We start from the raw sequence: 14,655 nt of genomic DNA, 5'->3' as shown, positions 1-14,655 counted from the left end.
TGTGATTCCATTTCTTTCCGTTGGTTCCTCCCGTGACCCACTGGATTACAAACAATTAAAATACACCTACTACACGTAGTTTTCACATTTGATGTTAAAATAAGTGGTCATAAATATTTTACATTGAATTAAAACACAATAGAGTTGATTCATGTACATTATTAACGGTCACATTTCCTAGCCGCACCAAATCCGGAAGAGGCGGTGCTAAAGGGATGTTGTGCTAACGGTTAGCTACAGGAGGCTAACTGCTCCTTCTTCTGATCTTTCTGAAGTAAACACACACTGCTGGACTTTTAACATTTGTAATAAACCGAGAGATGAACGGGAGCACCAATCCGCTGCTGGACAAAGAGGAGCATGTCCTGAAGCTGGGGGAGAGCTTCGAGAAGAGGCCCAAATCCTCCTTTCATACTATCAGATGTGAGTGAGAAACAACAACAACAACACTGAAATTGACCGATGTGTTTGAGTTATTCCGCTGACATTGACAGGGAGGCTCTTACATAACATGGCTAATTATAGCGAGACGTAAATTAAGTAATTTGCATACAAACCAGATCGTCACACCCACTCCTTTAACGTTACAGCATCCATTGACATATTATATATATGTAGACAACTCAAATTATCTTTAAGTGGGATTACTACTGCTTACTAACGTGTGTGGTAAAAGTACATTATTAAAAATGAAAGTCACACATATATTGTTTGTTTCTGACATTTTTACATCATTACTGCCTGATCAAAAGTAGCTGGAAATGCACCAGAATAATGTGGTATTCAAATGTATTTCCCTATTGAATTACGCATGAATAAAGACTAGTTTCACACAGAAATAAGAAGTACATATTCACTCTAAGCATTTAGCTGTTTGTGAGTTACTTCTTTTACTTTCTTGCAAGGTTGTGTCCTTTAAGAAATATGAAAAACACCGTCTTGCTGCTACATAAGATGTCCTTTTTTCAGATGACTTCAAACCAGCCTCCATCGACACGAGCTGTGAGGGAGAGCTGCAAGTTGGGAAAGGAGAAGAAGTTACCATCACCTTACCTCACATCCCAGTAAGGCTGTTGTTGTCCTCTTGTTTACTTTGTTTACCAGCGCTTCTGTAAAGAAAACAAATTCAAACAAATCCACCTGACCGTTAACTGCAGTACAGTTGAAGAGTTTGAGAAGCTTCTGTAAGCTGTGAGGAAATCCCAAACATTATACTGTAGACGTTTTAAAGTGTTCGACCAGGGGGGTCAACACTGTCCAGATTCTGAAGTATAATGGAAAATGGTCAACACATGAAGCTTGTGATTGTCTTATATTGCATGGTTAAACATAAATGTACACATATATAACACAGTATTAATGTGTTAATAAGCCCGATTTTCAATTAAATTCAGTCGATTACGGCTGCCAACACTTTTTGTAACAAAGTAAATGAAACCCTCTGGAGAGCTGTGATGTTGGCTGTTTGTTTTCTTAAAGCATATTTCATTATCAAGCAAAATTGACCTACATTTGATTAATTTAGCGTATAACTTAACTTATGAGGCAATACCTCATAAGTGGCTCTGCCTTTCTGTAGTGCCCCTAATGTTTGCACACCCCTGCGTTACACGATAATTCCTCTTTTCTCAATTAAAAAGGTTGCTGTTTGCCGACCAACTCCAGCTGTTAGAGCCATTTTCCTTTCCTCGTTATGGTTTGAATGTTTGGCTTGATAATAAGGATTTAGAGTAAACTCTTTATTTCTGTGAGTCACACTACGGTTTAAAAGATGTTAATTTAAGTCTCACTTGTTTGCTGTCATATGTGCGCTGTCGGGTATGACGTGCATGTCTATATATTACATTACATTACATGTCACTTGTTAGACGCTTTTATCCAAAGCGACTTATATACTCAATACTGTGGGCAATCCCCACAGGAGCAATTTGGGGTGAAGGGTCTCAGGGACACAACGACATGCTGACTGCAGTGGGGTTTGAACCTGTGACCCCCTGATCCCAACACCAACCCACAACCCACTGCACCACACTTCTCCCTATATATGGCATGACAATGGGACACAGCACCGTGTTCTTTTTTGATACGGAGAACTTTGAGTTGCTTTGAAGCGAGGAAGTTTGTCTCCATGTTTCTAGCCGCCTGGATCAAAGGATAAATCAGATGTGATTCAACGCTACAACGATCTCCACAAAGTTTGTTTGGAAGCAAAGAGAAATGTGTCATCACCCACAACCCCGATGTGGATATCAAATGTAGAAACGGATTAAAACACGACCCCACCTATACTTCTGATAAAGCCCTGTGGTAAAGTACACAGAGATATTCACATTACTGCTGTTCCTCCAGGGCTCCACGCCTCCCATGACGGTGTTCAAAGGGAACAAGCGGCCGTACCAGAAGGACTGCGTGCTCATCATCAACCACGACACCGGGGAGTTCATGCTGGAGAAGCTGAGCAGCAGCATCCAGGTCAAGAAAACCAGGTCAGAGGTCAAACATAATAACTTAGATTTAGATAGCGCCTTTCAGGGGTCCAAGGTCGCTTTGCAGAGAACAAAAACAGTCAGACAAACAGTCAGACAGACAGACAGACAGACAGTCAGACAGACAGACAGACAGACAGTCAGACAGACAGACAGACAGACAGACAGACAGACAGACAGACAGTCAGACAGACAGACAGACAGACAGACAGACAGACAGACAGTCAGACAGACAGTCAGACAGACAGACAGACAGTCAGACAGACAGACAGACAGACAGTCAGGACAGACAGACAGACAGACAGACAGACAGACAGACAGACAGACAGACAGACAGACAGACAGACAGACAGACAGACAGACAGACAGACAGACAGACAGACAGACAGACAGACAGACAGACAGACAGACAGACAGACAGACAGACAGACAGACAGACAGACAGACAGACAGACAGACAGACAGACAGACAGACAGTCAGACAGACAGACAGACAGTCAGACTAACAGTCAGTCAGACAGACAGACAGACAGACAGACAGTCAGACAGACAGACAGTCAGACAGACAGACAGTCAGACTAACAGTCAGACAGACAGTCAGACAGAGAGACATACAGTCAGACAGACAGTCAGACAGACAGTCAGACAGACAGTCAGACAGACAGACAGTCAGACTAACAGTCAGACAGACAGTCAGACAGACAGACAGACAGACAGTCAGACTAACAGTCAGACAGACAGTCAGACAAACAGTCAGACAGACAGTCAGACATACAGTCAGACAGACAGACAGTCAGACAGACAGACAAACAGTCAGACAAACAGTCAGACAGACAGTCAGACAGACAGTCAGACAGACAGTCAGACAGACAGACAAACAGTCAGACAAACAGTCAGACAAACAGTCAGACAGACAGTCAGACAAACAGTCAGACAGACAGTCAGACAGACAGTCAGACAGACAGTCAGACAAACAGTCAGACAGACAGTCAGACAAACAGTCAGACAGACAGTCAAACAGTCAGACAGACAGACAGACAAACAGTCAGACAGACAGTCAGACAGTCAGACATACAGTCAGACAGACAGTCAGACAAACAGTCAGACAAACAGTCAGACAGACAGTCAGACAGACAGTCAGACATACGGTCAGACATACGGTCAGACAAACAGTCAGACAGACAGACAGACAGACAGTCAGACAAACAGTCAGACAGACAGTCAGACATACAGTCAGACAGACAGTCAGACAGACAGTCAGACATACGGTCAGACATACGGTCAGACAAACAGTCAGACAAACAGTCAGACAAACAGTCAGACAAACAGTCAGACAGACAGTCAGACATACGGTCAGACATACGGTCAGACAAACAGTCAGACAGACAGACAGACAGACAGTCAGACAGACAGTCAGACGAACAGTCAGACAAAAAGTCAGACAGACAGTCAGACAAACAGTCAGACAGACAGACAGTCAGACAAACAGTCAGACAAACAGTCAGACAGACAGACAGACAGTCAGACAGACAGACAGTCAGACAAACAGTCAGACAAACAGTCAGACATACAGTCAGACAAACAGTCAGACAAACAGTCAGACAACAAGTCAGACAGACAGACAGACAGTCAGACAGACAGACAGTCAGACAGACAGACAGACAGACAGACAGACAGACAGACAGACAGACAGACAGTCAGACAGACAGTAAGACAGACAGACAGTCAGACAGACAGACAGACAGACAGTCAGACAGACAGACAGTCAGACTAACAGTCAGACAGACAGTCAGACAGACAGACAGTCAGACAGACAGACAGACAGTCAGACAGACAGACAGTCAGACTAACAGTCAGACAGACAGACAGTCAGACAGACAGTCAGACAGACAGTCAGACAGACAGACAGTCAGACAGACAGACAGACAGACAGACAGACAGACAGACAGACAGTCAGACAGACAGACAGACAGATAGACAGACAGTCAGACAGTCAGACAGACAGACAGACAGACAGACAGACAGACAGACAGTCAGACTAACAGTCAGACAGACAGTCAGACTAACAGTCAGACAGACAGTCAGACAGACAGTCAGACAGACAGTCAGACAGACAGTCAGACAGACAGTACAGACAGCACAGACAGACAGACAGACAGACAGACAGACAGTCAGACAGTCAGACAGACAGACAGTCAGACAGACAGACAGACAGACAGACAGACAGACAGACAGACAGTCAGACTAACAGTCAGACAGACAGTCAGACTAACAGTCAGACAGACAGTCAGACAGACAGTCAGACAGACAGACAGACAGACAGACAGACAGACAGACAGACAGACAGACAGACAGACAGACAGACAGTCAGACTAACAGTCAGACAGACAGACAGACAGACAGTCAGACAGACAGACAGACAGACAGACAGTCAGACTAACAGTCAGACAGACAGACAGTCAGACTAACAGTCAGACAGACAGTCAGACAGACAGACAGACAGACAGTCAGACAGACAGACAGACAGACAGACAGACAGACAGTCAGACAGACAGACAGACAGACAGACAGACAAACAGTCAGACAAACAGTCAGACAAACAGTCAGACAAACAGTCAGACAGACAGTCAGACAAAAAGTCAGACAGACAGACAAACAGTCAGACAGACAGACAAACAGTCAGACAGACAGACAGACAGACAGACAGTCAGACAAACAGTCAGACAAAAAGTCAGACAAACAGACAGACAGACAGTCAGACAGACAGACAAACAGTCAGACAGACAGTCAGACAAACAGTCAGACAAACAGACAGACAGACAGTCAGACAGACAGACAGACAGACAGTCAGACAGACAAACAGTCAGACAAACAGTCAGACAAACAGTCAGACAGACAGTCAGACAGACAGTCAGACAAAAAGTCAGACATACAGTCAGACAGACAGTCAGACGAACAGTCAGACAGACTATCAGACAGTCAGACAGTCAGACAGACAGTCAGACAGAAAAAAAAACAGACAAACAGTCAGACAGTCAGACAAACAGTCAGACAAAAAGTCAGACAGACAGTCAGACAAACAGTCAGACAGACAGTCAGACAAAAAGTCAGACAGACAGACAGACAAACAGTCAGACAGACAGACAAACAGTCAGACAGACAGACAGTCAGACAAACAGTCAGACAAAAAGTCAGACAAACAGACAGACAGACAGTCAGACAGACAGACAAACAGTCAGTCAGACAAACAGTCAGACAAACAGTCAGACAGACAGTCAGACAGACAGACAAACAGTCAGACAGACAGTCAGACAGACAGACAAACAGTCAGACAGACAGTCAGACAGACAGACAGACAGACAAACAGTCAGACAGACAGTCAGACAAACAGTCAGACAAACAGTCAGACAGACAGTCAGACAGACAGACAAACAGTCAGACAGACAGACAGTCAGACAGTCAGACAGACAGACAGACAGACAGTCAGACAGACAGTCAGACAAACAGACAGACAGACAGTCAGACAGACAGACAAACAGTCAGACAGACAGTCAGACAAACAGTCAGACAAACAGTCAGACAGACAGTCAGACAGACAGACAAACAGTCAGACAGACAGTCAGACAAACAGTCAGACAAAAAGTCAGACAGACAGTCAGACAGACAGTCAGACAAAAAGTCAGACAGACAGTCAGACAAACAGTCAGACAGACAGACAGACATACAGTCAGACAGTCAGACAGTCAGACATACAGTCAGACAGTCAGACAGACAGTCAGACAGACAGACAGACAGACAGACAGACAGTCAGACAGACAGACAGTCAGACAGACAGACAGACAGACAGACATACAGTCAGACAGACAGACAGACAGACAGTCAGACAGACAGTCAGACTACAGTCAGACAGACAGACAGACAGACAGACAGACAGACAGACAGTCAGACAGTCAGACTAACAGTCAGACATACAGTCAGACAGACAGACAGTCAGACAGACAGACAGACAGACAGTCAGACAGACAGACAGACAGACAGACAGACAGACAGTCAGACAGACAGACAGACAGACAGACAGACAGACAGACAGACAGACAGTCAGACAGACAGACTAACAGTCAGACATACAGACAGACAGACAGACAGACAGACAGACAGACAGACAGACAGACAGACAGACAGACAGACAGACAGACAAGCCAGTCAGTAAAACAGCAAACAAATTAGGGTCAGAAACTCCCAACTACTGTCATTCATCACAGAATGAGAAAGATTGCATTGATCTCAGACCTAATGAACACAAACCATAGACTTAGTTATTAACCCGACAAATCTATACCCACAGCTTTATTACCAAACCATTTTTATTGCCTGTGCGTTTTGTTAGATATCTTTTGATTCCATACTTTAACCACGTTTGATTATGACTACACTGAATGCAGGGTTATGTAGCACATGTAAGAATAATATGACAATTTTAAATACATTTACAAAGGGTTATAAGAAGCCAACAAGCGGCATAAGAATCTTAAACACGCTTTCAATAAATAAGACAGGTATATTAATTACAAGTTACAGGCCCAGAAAACTGTTTAAGTAGTCTTTAAGTATAGTAGTTATTTGATTTAGTAAAAGGTAACGGTAATAAAAAGAGTCTTCAGCTTTGATTTCAAAGTGAAAGTAGCTGATTTCTGGGAGTTTTATTCCAGAGATAGTTGTTCAAGAGAGATTGGTGGGAACATGTTTTGTTTTGGGCGACAGACAATCTGTTAGAGGATATTCCTGCATTATAGATCCAGACAGATTGAAAAGAAATATGTGTGTGTGTGTGTGTGTGTGTGTGTGTGTGTGTGTGTGTGTGTGTGTGTGTGTGTGTGTGTGTGTGTGTGTGTGTGTGTGTGTGTGTGTGTGTGTGTGTGTGTGTGTGTGTGTTGTGTGTGTTGTGTGTGTGTGTGTTGTGTGTGTGTGTGTGTGTGTGTGTGTGTGTGTGTGTGTGTGTGTGTGTGTGTGTGTGTGTTTCAGGGCGGAGGGCAGCAGTAAGATCCAGGCGCGGATCGAGCAGCAGTCGGTCCGCTCCACCTCTCAGCCCTCCTCTCAGTTTCGAGCCCCCACAAAGCCCGGGGCCAAAGCCTCCCCCTCCCCCTCTAAAGACGACCCGTCCCCGGAGCCTCAGCTCGACGACATCAAGAGAGGTGAGGAGGCAAAGAGTATATCATACTAGGTAACATGTTGCATCACATTTAGCATAGGCTTTTATCCAAAGCCACGTATAATAAGAGCAACTAGAAAAACTCCCCTCCAGTCACACACTCACATTTTGACGGCAAATATGGCGGCATTTAAGAGAATACTGTTACAATATCTGAATTAAGTTTAAATCCAACATGTTTTGTGATATTAGGCTAAGTAAATAAACTTTGATTTGATTTGAAAGCGAATCTTAACTTATCTTATTATTATACTTGGATAAACAGATGAGGAATAAGGGTTTGAACATGTTAAAGTGTGTGATTGTGCCCCCTGCTGGTTCAGAGCTGCGTGCGGAGGTGGAAGTCATCGAGCAGATGAGCAGCAGCTCCTCGGACTCGGCCTCCGGCAGCGGAGAGGAGAGCAGCGACGGAGAGCCGGACGTCCCCCCCCCCCGGCCGCTCAGCCAGACCTCGCCCCCCGCCCCCCTCCCACAGCCAACGGGGGGCAGCCGGGCAACAACCAGCTCATGAACACACTGCGTGAGTCCCTCAAAGTTACCTTATTACTTCCATGAAGAGAAGACATTTAAAAAAACATGGCAGTCAAAGGAAAGATTTCAATGTCCTGCAGAAATGATGGTCAAATACGAATTATTACTGAGCTTGAAAACAATTGTTATGAAGGCTATGAAAAGGGACGTCTTTAGGGCATGGATTTCTATTTCATTTCAAATAAAACAAGTCCCGCCAATCGACTCATTAAAAGTAAATATAAGTAAATATAACGCCGGAACTTTTTAAATAAAGGACTTCCTCTCTGACTCATCACATTTTAATTAAGGCGTGCTGCTGCCAACTTAAAAATCAAGTGTGGTTTAGTCCAGCTCTAAAATCGATTACAGGCTTCATAGACCGGTCTGACATTACTTGACGACTTTGAAGACCTTTGAGAAATGTGTCTCTCCATAATCTAATAAGCAGCTGGAACTGACTCGTATTTTCTCCCTTTTTTAAATACACTTCAATGTGTGCGTTATGACATTGTTCGGGTCAAAGTTCCCTTGAAACCAGCTAACGCAAACACTGATGTTGCGAGAGGCAGGGAAGGGCAAAGGACATGTTGTAAAATATTTTCCACCATTTCCAGTAACCACACATCAGTGTTCATGAAACCACCTCAGTGTCAGTTCTCATTATGGTAGGGCACTGGTCCAAAGTGTCCCAATGTTATAATCTGTCTGTTTATCCCAGGAAACGACCTTCAACTCAGCGAGTCGGGCAGCGACAGTGATGACGACTAAACTCTCTTCCTCTCAACACACACACACACACACACACACACACACACACACACACACACACACACACACACACACACACACACACACACACACACACACGGACAGACACACACACACACACACACACACACGGACGGACACACACACACACACACACACTCCTCCTCCTCTCCACTGGTTCCTGCTGTGGCAGCTCCCAGCTGTGTATTCCGGTTTGATTGTATCTTTTATTTTTTATTTTCGTATATCCTTAAAGCTAAGAGTGTATTTTCTATTAGATGTTATATTTTATTTTGTATAGCGAGACAGAGAAACTTTTACTTGTTCGGTTTGGAAGATTATATATTGGAGTGCACATATTTTCTGTTCTCAGAGCAGCTACTTTTATCTCCATGTATCATGTCTCTCGTTGGGTTTGTCTTTACGCTGAGGCGAGGAAGAGTTGATTTTGAAAGATAACCACTCTCTCACCTCGTCTGGTTTTAATCAGAGAAGGCTGTGGGAAGCTTCTCTACTTCTATGTCATGTTTTTAATGTTTATTGTTATAAAGAAAATGCAGAATTGTCTGTGCATCAGTAACACATTGATGAAAAACAAGTCTAAGTCAAATTTAGACAGGCTAGTATTTTAGAAGTGACAGAGACCTTGTTCTACGATTCCAGGTGTTAATCTGCATTTTGGATTATTCTTCTACCACTAGGGGGCAGAAAAGACCTAAAAACAAACTGTCGGAAACAGATCTGACATGTATAAGCTTTTAATGTTGCTAATCGTTAGCAAGCAGTTGAATGTAAGAAATCCACCAAATCTAAAAAACGATCCGTGTTGAGGAACTCAAACCCTAAACATGTGATGTGTTTGTAGCTGGAGAATAACGAATAATAAGCTAAACGAGGTCAAATATTCCAGTCAAGACGCAAAATTGTCTGTTTTTGGAAGTGTTACCTTATCAAAAGGTACCCAGCAACAGAGGAGGAGGTAGTCAGTTAGTCATGTGCTAATATTAATGCATTTACTCAACTGGGTGCATTACGTTCTACCTTCTCGTCACAAAGAATCCCAATTCCTCGCAGTATAACCAGTTACAGTATGATACATACCATACGTCAAATCCTTTGATGATAACGGTCTAAAACCTTTAAATATATAGTTAACTCTCACCAAAAACAAGTATTCACAGGCGTTCTTCCTAGAATTACTGATAATAATTGAGTCTAAAGTGGTTCATTTGTTAATAAAAGTCCTTCAAAGGCACCTGAAACTCAAATGATGCACGATTACGTCTGAAAAAGGGAAATAAACTACTTCAAAAAGTTCAGATATCCGTTTTCTCTCCACACAGACACTCTTTGTTCCAAGTGTTGTCATTTTTCAATCAAACTTATTTTTTTAGACCCTGCATTTCCATATAATACTAAAGGATAATTCCACGCCTTACAGCGTCTCGGTGAATGTGTTGTTTTGTGAAAAAGCCAAAGAGTGAAACTGCCTCTCAGAGAGCAGGACGCCTCACATGTCGCTGTGTCATCGTTTTCATTTCAAACACTGTGTGTGTTGATGTGATCGTCTGCAGGAGACACTCGGTGCTGATTGTACAGTGAATCAATATCAATGCAACAAAACAACCTGCAGTCAGAAACACCAATGAAGAGTTTCATAGCAAAAATTGCCAATATTTCATTTTATTGGGAATTTAAACACTATTTTTGGCAACAGGTTAAAAAGTGTAATATAAGACGGGCTTTCATTGACCCCTGTTGGGATATTTAGGAGTTATACAAGGTTTTAAAGTTAGAGGAATGTTCCTTCTAGTTAATTTGACAATTAATCTGTTGAGCAGAGTCCTGATCAACTAAGACTTTGAAAAATGGTCTCACGTTTTTTTACGAGGAAGGAGAAGTAACCAACACAAAGTGACTGTTTATCTTTCTAAATTGTAAATGAACCTTCAGCTGGTTTGATACGTCAGGCTCAAACGTCTCATATCAGTCTCTGAATCCACACCTCGGTTGTTGAATGTTGTATTTGGTTCTTTTGTTGTCATGTTTTTCTATTAGTGACGTTTATGTGAAATGTGTTTGTACAAACTTGAAGTGTATTAAAAGCGTTTCAATTCATTTGAGTTTGCTGTTCATTGGGAGGATTGGCTTTTTCTGAGTGCTGATTTTATTATAGTCGCATTAAAGCTCTGTTGACACCTGACATTAACTCTGTGGGACAACAGGTGTGGATGCACCAAAGACGCTTTAGGATCCAATCATTCCCACATTTCAAGATGTTCTGGAGACACTTTACTGAAGCAAATGCATTGTTGGCTACATTAAAGGTCACCTATCATAATATTTGTATAGGCGATAGCATAGGTCTCAGATATATACAAATATATAAAAAACATGAAGTGTTTTGCTCAAAATACCAAACAGATCACCCATTCTAGCCATGCCTCATATCCCTCTATTTCACTTCCTGTTTCAAAAGTGCTGATTTTGTGTATAAAGCTTTAAAAAAAAAAATTGATAAAAAAAGAGGGGCGGAGCCTATGTCAGCTCAGGCGGAAGATTCTACCGGTAGATACTGCCGTGATGAAACGCTATATCATGGATTATCAAGGATTCTTTCTGAAACAGTATGGAACTCAAAGGCTTTCTCTATTTCCTGCTTCTTCACACACATGGGCCCATTCCCAAACCGCCCCCTACACCCTACCCCTCTGTTTGCGCGTTCACGCGGAGGGTCCGCCATATTGAGGGCTGTTCCAAACCAACGAGTGTGGAGCGGTGTGGAGGGGGAGTGGGCTATCAAGCCCTCAAACAGCGAGTCTGCATCGGTGCTGACTTGAGACCGGTCTCTACCTGACCGGAGTCACGCTGTGTGTGTCCGTCGGGAAACAAGCTGTTAAAAAGTAGTTCCAGTAAACATCCACTGATAAACTACGATGTTAACAACCTCATGATAACCTCATATGTTTTTAACTTAGGATCATACCTGTGTTAGTCTAGAAAAAGGAAAAATTGTGCATGTTATTATAAAGTTGTGTATATTTACAGACTGTTGCAAAAACTAAGAAGCTTATAAAGGTTATATCAGGTTTAAAACTAAAAGAGCTTTGAAACACAATGAAAGATGTTTGGAGTTTTATTTGAGTTATTAATTTAAACTTTTTGTCTAAGAGATGCTGATTTGAAACCTTTGTTACATACAGTTACGGCATTTCCTGTTTCTGCCGGAGAGGGGAGGCCGTCCCAAAGCTTGCTGCCGTATTTACTCCCTCCATCTGACAGGAGGGAGCCTCGTTGAGCTGCGAGTGTGGCTACAGACGGAGTTCACTCCGTCACGGAGGGGTAGGGTCGAGGGAGTGGTTTGGGATTGGGCCATGCTCTCCAGTACAGGTTAGCTCTGAGTGCTAGCGATGCTAATTTAAACACCGACCATATTATGTCCAAAACAGTCGGGCATTGTTTCTGATAGCAACGTTTCTGATTGGGCCGTGGGTCCACATTTCAGATATGACGTCATATCGGACGCAAATCTGGATCAGCTCCGTTGTTCCCCCGTTTTTAGAGATTTGGTTACGGAGGAAAAGAGAGAGGATTTTATGCTTTATTCAACCTTTTCAGCTTTGGCTTCAAGAAAAAACCTGAAGTGGTGCTTAAAACTTTGATAACGTTTTGGTTTTAACACATAATATGGAGCTTTACTTCATCGTCATCATGTCTGTAGGTTGCAATCAGTTCAATGGAAGAGTGATTTTCCAACCTCTTAGATTGTTAAATACACATTTTTGCAGATGCCTGAAAGGGTAGAAACTGTCATTCTCAAGAAAGAAGCAAATATTAGAAATACAGTCTGAAAAATAAACAATTTAGGTCAGGGAAATCTTGATCCAAATAAAAGGAAATGCTCAAATGTTTAAGAACTCCATCAGATTTCCAGATGTCTCCACTTCCTTTCGGGAGTTTGAACAACCTGAGGCGTGGGCTCGCTTCTCCTTCAAATATGAAACGTTATGACACGGAGGAAAGTAAAGACAGCAGTCACAAATGAACTTCGATAAAAGATTATATTGCTGGTCTTAAATAATCATCGTCAAGTGAAACATATGCTCAGTAAACACCTTCAGTTTGGTACGAACCACAACGACCTGTACACGTGGCTTATTATTACAATACAGTACTTTTTCCCTGCGATGGTGCAACAACTGAGTCACATTTGGGCATTTCTCTTCAAACAGTAACACAAGAGTTCACAACAAATACATAAATAGCTTTTGTTTCCCTTTAAAAATCATTTATAACGCAATTATACTCATGATTCTGGCTCTTGCTACGACATGTCATTTTAACCGATATATAAATTAACATCAACAACAAAAAATAATAATATTAATAATAATAATAATTAGAACAATAATAATAATAATATAAAAGCTGTCTGTCTTTCATATAAATCTGGCTAGCTTACAGTATGAAATGATGCAACATGGAGGCATCAGAATCTCCTTATTCCAAAATGCAGATTTCTCACTTTTTGAGTGTCTGTGAGGGACAATGTGGACGCCATTTTGGCTCGAGCAGGAGTCCAGTGGCCCACGTAGTTTCCTGAGGGTCCATGGCAGCGTGGACCAACGTTCCTCAGGAGTAGGAGAACGTAAAATATCGAAAACATGGGGGGTTATCTCATCAGTTCTTCCCCTTAGAGAAATTGTAAACTCCGGGGGGCGGAAATTGGTTTTGTGACGGGACGAGAAGCTGGAGGAAGTTCTTCACCAAATCCCCTCGAATGTCTAAATCAGATCAATCTGGACCCTGAGTACCGTATCCCATCTGATCCGTCCACATCAGACCTTTCTCTGCTTCTTTGGCCCCCTTTATATTCTGTCTCTATAACCTGCCCTGCCCCCCCCCCCCCCGCATCCCTCCGGGGTCAGGGGTCACCGGCCGGGGCAGGACGTGGGTTTGATGCAGCGGCCCTGGAACAGCACCAGGTTGGCGGGGCAGTGGCAGCCGGCCACGCAGGGCTTGTGGCACGGACCGATCTCGTTCCAGTTGTCGCAGGTTTTGGTGCAGCCGGGGCCGCAGGTGTCGTACACAGCGCCGTGTTTACACTGCGTGGCTGGAGGGAGACAACAAAAAAGACGTTGCTGATATGCATCTATACACCTGAAAAAAAACATACATACAGTCCCCTCCAAAACGATTTGAACAGAGAGGCCGATTGCTTTATTTTTGCTGTACATCAAAAGATGAATATGAGACAAAAGGTCATTTACCTTAGCAGTTCATACATGATGTAGAAGAGACGTGAATAAGTGGATTTTGCATAATAGGTGACCTTTAAATGACTATAACAGCCGTGACTCACCCATGCAGGAGGTGTCGGCCCTCCAGACGACGGGCGCTCCCTCCCTCTCGCAGGCCCGGCTGTACGCCATGAAGGACTCACAGTAACAGTTCTTATGGACCGGACACTCACACATGTCCGTCACACACGACCTACAGAGAGCAGACAATGAAATAAACACGTTATCGGACGAGGGTGGGTTGTTATCAGATAAGATAAGAAGTACTTCAAACCACCAGACTCAGGGACAGTTTCATCCCACAGGCCATAAGACTGTTAAACTGAACTTTTGAAAGAACATCTGGTTGCTTGTATATACACTATTTCTATTTTATTTT

The 14,655-nt window shown here is 43.0% G+C and overlaps 2 protein-coding genes across 2 annotated transcripts in view; one reads left to right on the top strand and one right to left on the bottom strand.

The window, feature by feature from the left end:
- Positions 1-36: 36 nt before the first annotated feature.
- Positions 37-11,094, top strand: eaf1 (ELL associated factor 1). Its single transcript, XM_034237592.1, has 6 exons — positions 37-423; positions 970-1,064; positions 2,350-2,486; positions 7,509-7,678; positions 8,019-8,215; positions 8,927-11,094. The coding sequence occupies exons 1-5, from the start codon at positions 321-323 to the stop codon at positions 8,204-8,206; spliced, it is 693 nt and encodes a 230-aa protein (XP_034093483.1). The 5' UTR covers positions 37-320; the 3' UTR covers positions 8,207-8,215; positions 8,927-11,094.
- Positions 11,095-13,018: 1,924 nt separating this feature from the next.
- Positions 13,019-14,655, bottom strand: part of bmper (BMP binding endothelial regulator) — a 46,540-nt gene continuing 44,903 nt past the window's right edge. Inside the window, 2 exon segments of the mRNA XM_034237589.1 lie at positions 13,019-14,089; positions 14,339-14,469. Coding sequence (XP_034093480.1) covers positions 13,908-14,089; positions 14,339-14,469 — 313 coding nt within the window. The 3' untranslated portion in view covers positions 13,019-13,907.

The sequence above is a fragment of the Gymnodraco acuticeps genome, unplaced genomic scaffold (assembly GCF_902827175.1).
Source record: "Gymnodraco acuticeps unplaced genomic scaffold, fGymAcu1.1, whole genome shotgun sequence".
In the NCBI taxonomy this organism is placed as follows: domain Eukaryota; kingdom Metazoa; phylum Chordata; class Actinopteri; order Perciformes; family Bathydraconidae; genus Gymnodraco; species Gymnodraco acuticeps.
The sequence above is the reverse complement of the archived record's forward strand: the minus strand, read 5'-3'. Positions and strand labels throughout refer to the sequence as shown.

Coding starts and splice junctions, on each gene's coding strand:
- eaf1 (XM_034237592.1), top strand. CDS start 321: ATGAACGGGAGCACCAATCCGCTGCTGGACAAAGAGGAGCATGTCCTG. Junction 1,065..2,349: donor TCACCTTACCTCACATCCCA/GTAAGGCTGTTG, acceptor CTGTTCCTCCAG/GGCTCCACGCCTCCCATGAC. Junction 2,487..7,508: donor ATCCAGGTCAAGAAAACCAG/GTCAGAGGTCAA, acceptor TGTGTGTTTCAG/GGCGGAGGGCAGCAGTAAGA.